This window comes from Manduca sexta, chromosome 27, assembly GCF_014839805.1.
Source record: "Manduca sexta isolate Smith_Timp_Sample1 chromosome 27, JHU_Msex_v1.0, whole genome shotgun sequence".
Taxonomy (NCBI): Eukaryota; Metazoa; Arthropoda; class Insecta; order Lepidoptera; family Sphingidae; genus Manduca; species Manduca sexta.
This window is the reverse complement of record NC_051141.1, coordinates 16,356,796-16,372,388: the sequence shown is the minus strand read 5'-3', so window position 1 is coordinate 16,372,388 and position 15,593 is coordinate 16,356,796. Positions and strand designations below refer to the sequence as shown.

The window sequence follows — 15,593 nt, the reverse complement described above, 5'->3', positions numbered from 1 at the left end:
ATAGAAGGGTAACGCGTCGCGATCCTCACCGGCGAGGACATGAGCCCTAACCTAGCTAACCTACCAGCCTTTCACTAGCTACCTAAGTGATGACTACCCGAAGAAGAAAGGCAGAAAGAAACTGCGGGCTTTCTTTTTTGTCATCAATTGTTCAGTACTTCTTTTGTATTTTTTTTTCCAAGTCTTTCTTTGTTTTGTTACAATTTGTTACAATTATGCCGACCTTACACACTTACGTTGGCCACTATGGCGGGTTTTAATATCTTGTGTACGGTCGCTATCCGATATAAAATATATCCTACCACAGCACGTTCACCATCTTTTATCTATACGGTTAACAAAGTTGTCCAAAGTTGCGTAAACTATAAATGGTTCGATTCACCATATCCAACAAAACTAATTTCGGAATTCCTTGTTGAACGACTTGGGAGTCGTTTGTCATCGAACGAGTTTAATTATAGACGAAGCCATAACACTACTCCCTCCATGATTTCTGTAAACGAAAGTATCTTGTCTTACTGTTCATTTCTTACGCGATAACCGTTTTGATTTCCACAAAAATTTGGGTTTAATATAAATTTACAACAAAATTTTTCTTGCAGCTATGTTTTATGACGTGAGAAAAATTCCGCCTGTATATGAGATGAGTATATCAATAATATAAAAAATACAGAATTCGTTCTATCTGCTCTGCCAAAATTAATCGATTTCTTAGAATATATTATCTTTATAACTTATTTCATCATTAAAGTATTAAAGATTTTTGGGAATTCATTCTATGAGCTAAATTTTGAACTAACTGTCACGGCATTGAATTAGAAATAAAACTGTAACAGTGTACGTTATACTTTAGGTATTACTGTAAGTAATATAAATAGTTTGTTAGGCTCCTACGTCAAAAGTGGTAAGGGCGTTATATAAAAAATCATTAAAACGAGTAAACATCAATGAAAGCGGATGTAAGAGCGACATTGTCGTAAAAATACCTCTTTAAATAAAGAATACACAAAAAGAAAAAGATATATTATATGGCCGGAGACCACAATGAACATCTTTAAATAAAGATAAAAAAATGAGCTGAGTCCGTTTACTGACCCCAATAAAATTATCAATCCTTTGTGCGAAAATAGATTTTGACGAGCGGTAATAAAGGTGGTTTTTATAAGATGGACTGCCTCGGTGTACTTGCAGTGGCGAAGGGTCCATGCAATCCGATTCCTGCCGACTTCCATTTCATAAATTTATGTAAAATCTTATCATTAGAACGATCTGCAGACTGCATTTGTACATATTATATGTACTTATATGTTGTGTCGATTTCAGTTTCGGAAAATTTTCCTCTTCGCCACTGCGTAGTATTAAAGTACGACTGCTAAGGTTTCGGGTTCAATCCCCGGGCGGGCAAGGAGGTCTTTCTATTTAATATCAGCCAATTATTATATTTAGGTACACAAACTGACTGCCTCGGTGGTGTTGTTGTATTGCATGTCCGGTACAATAGCGCTCTGAGGTCCTGGGTTCGAATCCCGGGTCGGGCAAAGTGATATTTAGGTTTTTCTGCTCAGTATCAGCCCGCAGTCTGGAATTTGTGCCCGATATGGCGATAGGCTCGCCCCCTGTCACATCATGGGACGGAACATACTTGGCGAAAAGTGGGTGCCCTAGTTGCGCCTCTGCATACCCCTTCGGGGATAAATGCGTGATGTTATGTATGTATGTATGTAGGTACACAAATGAGTCATCTTCACCCTCACTGAAGAACATAGGTCTCCCCCTAAACTTTCCAGACCTGTTACTACTACTCACATCCAAGTAAACACTTAAATAAGGTGTGGCTCGAATGCATTCAATCCCATCACCATTGTGAATGCAAGCCATTTGATTTTCTAACTGCGGAGCGTAAAGATAACATTGCTCGTCACTACGTGTCACGGCCTGGGCCCTTATTCTGTATGATAGTGTAAACGCGTAACGCGGCCGTGTCATGTCATCTTCGAGAAATGTGCGTGGAATGGTATTCTATAAGCCAAATTTCTATAGTCCTAAACATGATGCGTTGTGTTACGTGCTTGTTACACACTGTTTAAATAACGTGCGGTATAGAGAATAAGGCCCCTGAAGTTCAGTTGCGCGAAAGATACGTATATTATACAGGGTCATTTTGACATTGCGTTACTAAATGAAACCACATAGTTATCTACTTAATAACATTTTACAATAAGTTACTGGAGCCGTAGATGTAAAATAAAAAAAAAAATAAGTTTCGAATATAACAAATATTAATAAAAAGTCATTTTAATTTTACGCGCCCCAATGCGACTACTATTACTCTAAGACAATTCGTCGCAGCGGCAAATTCATACTTTCACCACGCGCACGCCATTATCGCATTAAACTACAAAATGATCAAAAATAAAAAAAAAACTAAAGCCGGGATTTTTCCCGAAAATATTAGTTATTAAGGAATGATTTTTGGCACCATGTCAATAAAGGTGAAGACGAGTATGTGGTTTCATTTAGTAACGCAATGTCAAAATGACCCTGTATAGGCGACCCGTAACTTATAAATAATGACGTAAGTTCAGTGTTGTTACTTCGCATGCGTGAGACATTAGTTTTGAAAATAATTTGACCCCAGTAATATATTTGGCATTGAATTAATTAATATCGTTTTAATTAACCACAGTGTTGAACATACCCCAACAAGAAATATAATACATAGTTTACGCTTGTAACGCCATCTCGCGGTAATATCGGTAAAATAGTTTCTTCAGACCATATGACCTGGCTCAATCCAGCAGTCATTCAATTTCCATATGAACTTGGCCTGTCAGCATTATCAAGTATGTTTGACAGTTTACACGTCAAGCTTTGGTAAGGCGTGGTCCCATTAGCTTGATGAATGATCGTTGAACCGATACTGGACATCAAATTAATTTACAAATAGATTAGAATGGCCCAGTTATCGTTCAAGCTAGACGTAAAAAAGAAGTCATGCTCTATTACTTTTTGACTCTTTCGCAAGTCGTCCCAATTGATGGGAGGTAGCGTTCTTATTTCGTCTAGATAGTGACCGTACACAAACTGTTAATCTTGTTATAGCAGCTTACGTAAGGATGTCGAGTTCAAATCATTATCATCCTATCTGATTTTCGCAAAAGACTTCAAAATCGATCTATAATTGGATAAAATGTGATAAAAAATTATCAAAAGTGGAGATTTGCTAACAATATTAACCATTTAATATTTAGATTTTTTTACGGTTCTTTTGGCTTTTTCTTAAGTATTTTTCTTCTTTAAACCACCCCTAATCTATATAGAACAAAAGCCAATAAAAGTCTAGCCATTTACGAGTATAAGCGCGACTAACGAATAGAAATCATTTTTATACAGTACTAGTTGACCCGTCACCCGACAGACGTTGTCCAGGGCCTTTATTCTGTATGATAGTGTAAACGCGTAACGCGGCCGTGTCATGTTATCTTCGAGAAATGTGCGTGGAATGGTATTCTGTAAGCCAAATTTCTATAGTCCTAAACATGATGCGTTGTGTTACGTGCTTGTTACGCACTGTCAAAATAACGTGCGGGATAGAGAATAAGGCCCCTGTCTTAACTATGAATTTGCAGCGTGCATTCTGTCAATCGCTGACAGTTATTTCAAACAATTGACAGTTATATAAAATTAATATTTTCGTTAAGTTTTCTTAATTTTTCTAATTTTCCGCGCAATTTTTTGAATTTTTTCTTTTATAAGAACCTTCTCCTGACAATAACAAACACAACAAAAAAGAATTGTGAAATGGGTCCAGCCGTTCACGCGTGATGGCGTGGCCAAGGGTAATAGGGATTCATTTTTATATATATAGATATAGAGAGAAATATAGAGATAACGTGGTTTAAAAAACTGTATTTTGTAAAATTTTGGATGATATACATATTTGGTAAAAGTAATTAAAATTTTCATTGCAGGTTCCCATGTGATGCCCGGCATGTGGTTCTTAGGCAGGGCACGAGCACCAGCCCAGCGCGGCCAGCACCCCAGTATCTTTACTACAGAAGAGAATATTGGCAGCCAACCCACAACTTACAAGAATACCAGAGAAAGGAGGGTTTTTGTAAGTACCACTAATATAATATTAATAATGCGGAAATTTTGCTGAGGTATTTGGATATTTAGAAGTAAATGAAAAATCGCTGAAGGAAATTTGGCACACAGATACCATGCCTGCGATTAACAGATACTTATAATTTTGGAAATAGTTGAACTTTTGTAAAGAACCTTCACGTGGATGGAACCGCGGTTAACAATAAGTACAAATTTTTACTTAAAATGTATTAGTCTGTGGTATAATTTTTACGGACTAATATCATTTGTTTGTACTGCCGAGATGTATGTCCGCAGGTTCAAATCCCAAGGGCGCACACTTCTGATTTTTCTGAAATGATGTGTGTATTCTTTGTAAATTATCGTTTGCTTTAACGGTAAAGAAAAATATCGTGAGGAAACCGGCATACCTGAAAAGTTCTTTATAGGAATATTGACATTTGAATAAGGTCTAATCCCTTTCAATTGTACAGGCCCTTGCCAAGCAGACGGATTGTATTTAATGCAGGCCTGATATTATTATTATTTTATTTACATTGGCTTACTTTTGTGGTCAGTCATTGATAAGATATTTTAAAACTATCGGATAGATACAAAAGTAAGTAAAAAAGTGGCACTACATTGTATACCTTCCTTCTATCTGAAAGGGCAAATATTATTATTAAAATAGGCTATTTTTGTTATATTTTTATTGCTTTTATAAAAAGTTTTCGGTAATTTAAAATCCATATTTAAATAAATCTAAATTAAAAATCACGTTCAAAATCCAGTTAAAACTCAACAAAAAATAATTCTTTTAATCTCTAAAATCAAATCTATGGAAGGGCTAGATGTCAAAAAACGAAAGAGACACAACAATATCTTTGTGACGTCATGAGGTAGGATGTGCGCGAAAGAAAGAGATAAAACGATTACAACTAAACGCCCGTTTTTGGACATTCCAATATTTAAAATATGAATTGCTACCTACCATTTTATAACAAATGTTAATGCCTTAAAACAAATGTTTTTCTTAGTATTTGCTATTTCAGAATAATTGATAAATTGAACATAGTAAAATACCCTACTACAGCAACTACATAACCTATAGATGGTGTAAGTCGAAAACCAGTCGAACGCGTGTGCAACCATTTGCTCTATACATAAAAAACCGTTCAGAAGTAAGAGCAAAACGTTTTAAAATTCAGTGTAATGTTCGCTAGAAGCAATATTACCAGACTTGTTACGTCTGTATCTTACGTAGAGACATTTGGAGATATTACCGTCCTTATAGTAACCTTTATTTACAAAGGAATATGGGTTATTAAAATTCTATGTAGATCGTCTGTATGCGACGTTTTTTTGGAAGTAACGTTAACCTTTTGAGAATGACGAACGGCTTCGATTTATCAAAGCTAGTCACCGCGCAGACGTTGATAATTGCAACTGATGTATATGACGGTAAACTTGTCGGTATTTCGTTTTTATACGATTATTATTGCTTAATTATTAGTCAATAGCGGGAAATTTACAGTTGTTTCAACTTAATTGATTCTTCATTCATTCAGTCATTAATTTCATATTCTTTTTTTTTAATGGAAGCGGTAGTGCCAGACTAGCGCGTTATAACAAAATAACAATTTTACCAGACTTATACAAATATTCAAATAAAATATCCAATAGTGTCTCCCGCTATATTGTGTTTAAATTTTGTTGAAGGACCTATTTAAGGTCATTCAGAGTTCGATTCTGGACCTAAAAGTGTATAATTTTATATAGACCCTTATATAAAATTATACACTTTTAGGTCCGCGAATTAAAATTATAGGTATTTTGGCTTCCAAGCCAGGCTTGCAGAATGAAAGGAAAATTAATCATATTCATAATGACCGATAACATAGGTCAAACGGGTAATCAGCACAAAGAATCCATGCCATGGGAGCTCTTTTTCATTTTTTTCAGGTTAATGTCATTTATCATTATTTTTTAGCGTATATTTTTATTAATTACATGCAACTACGAACCGTCGTGCTCAAATTGATTCTCGACTAAAATACATGTTGTATAAAGCATATTATTCAATAACAATATGATACATGTCTTGCGTAACAAGGAGTCTAGGGACTTCGTCCGAGTTACCCAACACATCTAATTAACTGGCCTTGGTAACGAAATCTTAAAATTTCGAAATTTGATGTTAGGTCTAGGATACTTTCAGGAAAGTAAATGATATCTACCGTTTTACTAAATACATGATTATGTGGCATCACGCCGTTTTTGTGAGGAGTAGGCAGAGGTGTTATGACTCAATTTCATCAGCTTAAGTCTCGTGAACCAGGCGATGAGCCGGTTACCATTCACGGGAATAATTCTATGCTCCACGCTGTTACTAAGCAGAAAAAAATCATTTTACCCGTCAAAGGGATCGAACCCAATAACTCTGTATGCCAGAGTGGCACTGCTTACTGGAATACTGCGCCACCGAGACAGACACCTACTTACCAATTTATTTGATACATTGATTTCTTATGTTTACGCGAATGTTAGACATTGAAATAAAACTATTTTACGGATTTTTATCACGGTTTTTTATATTATTATGCAGCCTTCATGGTCCCCCTCGTGACCATGAAGACTGCAAAGTCCTCGAAACATCGGGAGATAATAATAATATAAAAAACCGCTATAAAATCCGTAAATTAGTTTTATTTGATATACTTCTTCAAGTTCATTGTGTTATTACACCACGATCTATGAATAGACTACAGTAAACAGGCGATAGCCTAGTTGGGTGTGGAACGGACTGCCAAGACGAATGTCCGCAGGTCGAAATACCAAGGGCAGACACCTCTGACTTTTTTAAAAAATCATGTGTGTATTCTGTGTGAATTTATCGTTCGCTTTAACGGTGAAGGAAAACATCGTGAGGAACCTGCACATCTGAGAGGTTCTCTATAGGAATTTCGAAGATGTGTGAAGTCTACCAATCCGCACTAGGGCAGCGTGGTGGACTAAGGCCTAATCCCTCTCAGTAGTAGAGGAGGCCCGTGCTCAGCAATGGGCAAGTATCTAATACAGGGCTGATATTATTATTGTATTATTATAAACATGTAAATAATAACAGCTTGCCCCCTCTGTTACTGATAGGAGTTAAGCATCATGGATTGACAGACTTCACATACCCTCAAAATTCTTATAGAGAAATTCTATAGGAATTTAAATCTATTCTTTCTACAAGAGCAAGTTCTCTCTCGATGTTTTCCCTCAACGTTAAAGCAAGCGGTAATTTACAAAGAATACTCACATAACTATAAAACAGTTAAAGGCGCCATGCGTGGTGCCCTTCGGTTTCAAACTTGCGGACACTCATCGGCAGTGCGTTCTACTCCCAACTAGGCTATATCTACTTACCCGGCATGTCCTGCGTACTTGGCTGACCTTCGTTGAGATTGGCCGCCAAGGCCGCAATTCGGTTAGGGAGGAATCAATCAATTTAAGCTGAGATTAAAGTTCACCGTTGCCGTGGTAACGTGTTTTACTATTTGAAGTTTACACGCGCGCAATGATCATGCTGACCTATTTTAGTTCCAATGCGTTCACGGGAGGCTGTTCAAATCACGAACGATACGATAACGCATAAGTCTTGCTAGAGGTAGGTACTATTCCAACAAATGAGTGAATGAACATTTGCCATCAAATAACAACAACAAACCCTGCCTGAGCTGCTCCTAGTAAGGATACCCAGTCCTGCAACACATCATTTTGGTCGACCCGGAAATTGAACCTGAGGCCTCCCGTTCCATATTCCATCCACGCTGCCACTTGGCAGAAAAGGTGATTCAAAACTTTATCTATTTAATTTTTAAGTATAATTAATTCAAATGATATTTTATTATTCGTAATGCGAAAGTTCATATTATAAATCATATTACTTATTACGAAACACAGCATCAGTGTATAATTAGGCCACTGGATCGTATAAGGTTTCAATTTTGATTCTTGTTTGCGACCCGCATGATTATAACGAACCTACTTGAAGGTTTTAGCGATCGATACGTTTGTAATTCTTGTTACTTCTTATTCTTAGAGGAAAAGTAACCGTGAATTATAATAATTTAGTTTATATGCTTTCACTTTTAATTTATACATGAGTTGGGTTGGTAGTTGGTACTGTCGCATTACCCGATTTGCCGTCATACAACAGTGTACTCTTATGTTGTCTTCTTGTACGAATGTCAGTCTAATTGGCATTGTTATTATATTTTGGACCTCTTTTACAATATCTGAGCAACGTTAAATAAATTTATAAGTCGACGAAATACAAATATCACACTTGACAATAAATATGTACGATCTTGTTGGTGGTAGGCTATATTTTATGGATAGCCACCGTCCATAAGGTGTTAAAACCCGTCATAGTGGCCCTCGTAAGTGTGTCTTCCAGGATCAGCTTGTGTATACACGGTTCCCGACAGGCCGGCATAATTGTATCGATTGTTGAGACATCTCTCGTCAGTCGACATTCTGTTGGAATCCACTATATTACATACCATTAGCTGTTTAAAATAACTGTCAAGTACTTGCAACCTATGAAATAGTTCTTTAACATCTACAGTCTTACTTATACAAATTTAGCAGCATTTCGAGGCCGACTTTCTCGGTTACGTAGTGATTTGTTTCAAAATTTTGTGTTGCTATTGCCTGGACAGTGGTCGCCTAACATTTTCTTCTTCAAAATACTTTATTGTACTTAAAATTATTTTGAAGAGAAAAGTTTAACATGATAAGTTGGTAACAACGTTATTTTTCTGAACAATATAATTAAATTTTCGATAGAAGCTGCATTCTCGGCTTTGTTTTGACCGAATTTCAAGAGATGATTAAATCAGTATTTAATTTGTTGATATCGATGTTAGAATTAGATTATCTTACTTCTCTGTGGATTTTCAGGTTCACGCCTTTTTCCTTGAAAGATTATCGGTATAAATTATTATTTCATCATGATTATTTTACATCAACAGATAAAAATTACTTTAAAATAATATAGTTGAACAATAATAACTTATATAAATACGACACATATCGTGAATAAAAAAAAATAACAGCAACATTAAAGCTTCAGATAAATTTGGTATTAGGCAATTTTCTGAAAAGTATTTTCCAAATTGGAAATGTTTATTTTGTTACTCTTAGTAATTATTTTTTCTTAAAAACAGTATTTATTACATAAAAATATATCTTCTTCATTACTTTGAAATGTACTAAAACGGTTGGTGACGTAAAATTTTGAGCTGTGAAGTCATATTCAAATTATTTCGTTTACTCACTGGCTGTCAAAAAATATTGTAAAAATAGGCTTTATATCCTGCTCGCTAAGGTCGCTTTTAAATATACAACGTTTTGAAAGTAATGAACATGTTTGAGAGGAAAGTTTTAAACCTTTTCACTGGAATTGTAAAAATGACCGCGTACAAGACATTTACCGTTCCTGTGTGTGTACAACCATTAAATATCCTGATAATGTTTATACAAGTTAATAAATATCCACAACGTCGGAGGAAGTGAGTTAGTATAGTATCATGTCTAAACTCAATGTGCAGGTAGATCTGATAAATCTGTGGCTTTCTTTTGTGAAGCTCACTTCGATGTAAATAATCTCGAAAGTAAAAGCCTCCTTAAAGTAAATTGAATAAACGTAACATTTGTAGTTATTTTTTTTACCTAACATACACAAACTATTTATAATACGTAGTGTCACAGAAAATATAAATACGAATAAAAAAAACATCCACCTTGTTCCTAGTATTCTTCGTAAATAAAATATATAATAATATATTTTGAATTTTTATAATTGAGACTCGACATGATGTAAATTATAGCGAAAGTAATAGCCTTACTGAAGTAAATTAAGTAAATTCAACATTTGTAGTCCTTATTTTTAACCTAACATACACAAACTACTTATAACACATCACAGAAATATCAATACGAATAACCACCACCAAATGATGAAAATATCAATATCAATACAAATCCACCTTCTTCCTAGTATACTTCTTAAATATTTTCCATGAATTTCCTATCAGAGCTAAAGAGAACACGACAATCAAAATTTGGTTCACTGAACCCAGAAAACGTGCTTGGCAACAGGTGCCAAGGCCTCATAAGCTCCGACCTTGTCTGTTATTTGGCAATTGTCACCTTGTATCGGACTAATTTGACGCCCATTCGGAGGACGAGTGTCAGATTTTCTTTTTTTGGTAATTTTTGTTATTAAGCGAGACGTATTGTAAGTAGTTAACCTGAAATCTAATTAATGAAGTAGAGTTAGTCATTTTAAAGAGCCAAATTAGTTATTTATAAAGGTTATTGTGGCCAGTGTTGGACATAATAAGACTTAACATCTCATGTCTCAGGATGGCGAGCCCAATGGAACCACACAATACTTAGTTATTCAAACTGTTGTATAGTGTTTCTACTGTTTATGTGCGGTCGTATCACTTATCAGGCGAACGGAAAGGTCTTAAAAAAATGGCGCTTATCATAAATACAGTTTATTTATTTATTTATTTGAACAGCCAACAAAACATACACCTTACATAGTTTTTTTTTTATTTTAATTGCTGAAGTGCTGTTTTAATTACAAGCTGTCACAGCATGTCACAGTTGCAATGTCAATTGGGGAAACCTCATGCACGATATGATTTTGTGTGATCTTGCATACCAAATTAACCTATCGCCACATTTCGCAATCAATAACGTTAGTATCAACTTTCATCGCGTGTCGCCAAAACAAAATATTAAGTTATAACATATTATAAAATTATATGACCTTCTTTAATATCACAGCGTAATAAATAATTAATGGAACAATAATAAAACAAACCAACTCCTCACATAGATACACCGATATCCGATAGCTCCGTAACGCAAAACAATACACCCATCAAGCGTAGGACTTGTATCGTTGTAATTAAAGAAATAACCTTTGGAAACCCTGGAATAAACAATAATAATATTTATTAGTATTTATTTTCCAATGAAGGGAGATGAAATTCCATATTTATTGTGACGATTTACGTAGCTTTACACTCACCTCAAGCAAAATCTTATCTTTCCTAAAAAAAAGATAATTTGTGAAAATGTATGGATGTTTGTTAAAAGTAAACGCGGAAATAGATGAAAGGATTTGGATGAAATTTGTCACACGGATAAACCATATACTGGAATAAAACATAGACTTTTATCTAGGTAATTAAAATTTGTTCCTGTAGGAAATAATTGATTTAAATTGAATGGCGTGGTACATATTGTACTGTGGATCAGTTCAGTCATTGTAGCCGGTAAGACTTTCACGCGACCGAAGTCGCAAGGAATATCTAGTTTATTTTTAAAAAGAGGTTGCATGTTCTTTTAATTTTTTTTTCGGCAGAGCAAAGTGACCCTTCTGTACCTGATGGTAAGTGGCACTCCACTACAATGTCGACTGGCGTGAGATGGTTACCCCTCGACAGTCGACACAATTATACCGGCCTGTTAGTACGGGATATACACAGGCTGATCCCGGAACGCCACACTTACCAGGGACACTATGACGGGTTTATTAGGAGTACACCAGGTGTTAAGCACCTGGTGTACCCATAAACCAGGTGTCGAAAACCTGGTGTACGTGTAATGTTCTCGTGCCTACTCACATATCTTTATTACACATGCTTAACTCTTTTTTTACATTTGATAGTACTGGGCGTGGGTATTAATCATGTAAGTTCGTTATAAAATGTCCACTTTGCGTATAATTGCTGCCAAAATGTGTTTTAATTGACCTCTACGGAAACATTGTACGACATCACGGTTTTTGTGCTTACAAATTGTTCCCTAGATAATAGACTACGTTTACATTAAATTATAGAATAGAATGAAAATGATACATTATATTCGGTGACATGCCCTTTCTGTAAAGAAAAATCTCACGTGTAGTCGTCAGAAAAATACTTAGTAGAAAAATAATATGAACAGATCGTAGGTGGATTATTATTGGTATTTATAGAATTACCTCCTTATTCATAGACGTTATTTATCTAAGGACGGAGCATTGCTGTGATAACAAGTCCGTTTCTCAGTGCTGTCGGCATGGCAGCCTTCGCAGTGCGTAGACATAGGGCCGTGGTGATTGATTAATATTGAGACACAACTTGAATCTAGTTGGCTGTCAGATAAACAAAGCTGAACAAACAGCAAGCTGCCAGATAAACAAAGCTGAGTGACAGACTTGTTATCACAGCAATGCTCCGTCCTTAGATAAATAACGTCTATGAATAAGTAAGTTAGTATTATTTCTTAATAAGAACTTCAAAATAGGCGTTTAAATAAAATAATACAAAAACTGCGAATACAATTGGTGGAGCTCTTCACCGCAGCACATTGCCTACAAAGATTTTGCTAGCTTGACTGATATTTTGTACTGACGAAGTAACACTATTTTCGCGGGTATATACGTGTTATCGTGTGAGTGGAACGGTAATATTGGTTTCACAGACGCCAAAGTGACCCCACTGCTACTGATAGTACATGGATTACAGTCCATATATAGTTCTAACTATATATGGACTGTAATAATAACTATATATAGACTGCCTCGGTGGCGTAGTTGTATTGCATGTCCGGTACAATAGCGCTCTGAGGTCCTGGGTTCGAATCCCGGGTCGGGCAAAGTGATATTTGGGTTTTTCTGCTCAGTATCAGCCCGGAGTCTGGAATTTGTGCCCGATATGGCGATAGGCTCGCCCCCTATCACATCATGGGTCGGAACATACTTGGCGAAAAGTGGGTGCCCTAGTTGCGCCTCTGCATACCCCTTCGGGGATAAAATGCGTGATGTTATGTATATAGTTCTAACTGGAGGGATGTTTATCCCTTGCTTCGGGTTTTATGGGCTCTTTGCCATTGATAAGGCTTTTTTCTTACACCGTACGTAACCTTTGCTTATTAAGCGATATCTCGAAACTTTGTTTTATAGGAAACCTATACACCGTGATTTTATAGTCGTTTTGGAACCGAAAATAATAATTTCTGTATCAATAATAGAGTTTAAAAAAATAACAATGTAATTTTTTTTTTTTTTTCATAAACAATAAAATGAATGTTTGAATAATAATAATAATATTAGCCCTGTATTATATACTGTCGCACTGTTGGCCATGGGCCTCTTCTACCACTGAGAGGAATTAGGCCTTAGTCCACCACGCTGGCCTAGTGCGGATTGGAAGACTTCACACACCCTCGAAATTCCTATAGAGAACTTTTCAGGAATGCAGGTTTCCTCACGATGTTTTTCTTCGTCGTTAAAGCGAGCAATCATTCACAAAGAATACACACATTTATTTTTAGAAAAATCAGAGGTGCCCTTGGGATTTGAACCTGCGGACATTCATCTCGGCAGTCCGTTCCACAACCAACTAGGCTATCGCTGCTATTTTAAAATGAATGTTTACGAACAATAAATTAGAACTCGCGGTAATGCAACTAAAGCTCACGTACTACTACGATCGGCGCTATTCATAACTATGAATTAATTGTCGCGACGTTACTATCATTATCAACTCGAATGAGTGAAAAATATTACCAAAAACAATATTTATCAACAGTACAAATAATTCACCCTTTCTGTGGTCCTACAAACAGTTCTAATTAACGACATTTTGGAGCCAAAACCACTATAAAGTCACGGTGTAGATAAACATGTTTACCGGCGCACTTGTAGAATTTCATTAAGTACATAAAATACAATGGATGTGTTGATGTTATGTGACATTGTCCAATAATTACACTCCCTATAATGTCCTTCAAAACTGTTCGCGGGGGCTTAAATACTGTTCATTAAAAATGAAAGAAATCATGCCGTCCTATATCCCCATACGAATTCTCACGAATGAGGCTGACTGTACTAAAGGTGTTATATAGACAAAGTAGGTATGTAAATGATCAAAACTCCTGTGGGCATGTGTATTCCTGCAGGTTGATAAGTAATATATCTATGTTCTCAGATATAATGTTGAGAAATAGTATGGCCCGCGACAAGGGCACAAACCTTAAAACATTTGTCTATAGTATTAGAAGGTGTAGAAACGCTTCGGAAATCAACATTTACAATACAAATGTTTTTGTTACAGGAGTGGATAAGATCGATAACAGGCCGCAACAGGCATGTGGACGAGAAGTCCCCGGACCCTGGCGGAGAACTCCAGATCATGCTTCCGGCCCAGGCTCTGGATAGAACCAACTCTGGGGACGTATGTCTGCTGGCGGAGAGCCCTTTTAGGATATTGAGGGTAAGTGTTAGACTATGTTTAGAATATTCTCGATCATTTTCCATTAAAAACTTTGAGTGCATTTACGGTAAAAAATAACAATGTCGAAAAAAAAACAGTCTCAATTATTACAATTGAAGAGACTTTTCGTTGCTTAAGAAGCTACAAATTGCTACGAAAGCAGATTAAGCTACGAGCGCTACAAGTATGTTGCGAGTTGCTACGATACGGCTCCGTAGTAACGTGCTCTGACATAACACGCTACGATTTTATGCATACATTTCCTTATGAAACTGATATTTAATCATTAAATTTAGGTAATAATGTCAGCCTTGTATTATATACTTGCCCACTGCTGAGCACTCCTCTACTACTGAGAGGGATTAGGCCTTAGTCCACCACGCTGGCCTAGTGAGGATTGGTAGACTTCACACACCTTCGAAATCCCTATAGAGAACTTCTCAGGTGTGCAGGTTTCCTCACGATGTACGTGAACGTTGAAACCTAAATTTAACGGTAAAGGAAAACCTTCACCGTTAGATTTAGGTATATTGTAATGTATATTTTTTTTATAATTGTTGTAACAATAGAACTGCACCTTATAAAAATACATTAATGGAAATAATACAAGCTCACACGTTTGTGCCAAAGGGACTGATATTCTACCAGCTTGTAGATGAATGCTTCCATTCATTCCAGAACAGCGTGCTCATGAACCAGTGCGTGTTTATGATAAGGGTTTGTTTGATCGCAAATTACTCACCGATAATGCTGTATAAAGTTATCTTAAGTGCGTGTCCATTTAGTAAATCGAATGGTTGATCACGGTCAACCATATTATTCACATGATTTACATGGTGTGATGAAAATTTCAATACTTTTGCGTAATATTGTGTTCATACACAAATGTATGATTTGCAAATATGTATCTCAATTAGTAGGTGGTGCTTGATGCTACGGCCGCGTGAATAGCCTATGTTGATACAGAAGGTTGTAAAACAACGAAGCTAGCACCATCTATTAGAGAAATTAGATTATTTAATTATGAGGGAAAAGTACTGGGATAAAAAGTATATGCGTTAAGCCAGGATATGGTCTAACAGTGTGCCAAATTTCATCCAAATCCGTTCAGCTGTTTCTGCATTTACTTATAACAAAATACAACTAGTAAGATTAAATAGTATTGTTGGTTGTTAACAA

At 36.0% G+C, this 15,593-nt stretch overlaps 1 protein-coding gene across 2 annotated transcripts in view; it reads left to right on the top strand.

The window, feature by feature from the left end:
- The window catches only part of LOC115439921 (transient receptor potential cation channel subfamily A member 1), a 75,538-nt gene that overhangs the window by 11,763 nt on the left and 48,182 nt on the right, over positions 1–15,593 (top strand). For both annotated transcript variants that reach the window (XM_037443801.1, XM_037443802.1), the window contains exons 2-3: positions 3,972–4,117; positions 14,256–14,414. In XM_037443801.1, the coding sequence (XP_037299698.1) occupies positions 3,983–4,117; positions 14,256–14,414 (294 nt within the window). In that variant the 5' untranslated portion in view covers positions 3,972–3,982. The remainder of the gene's footprint in view (positions 1–3,971; positions 4,118–14,255; positions 14,415–15,593) is intronic.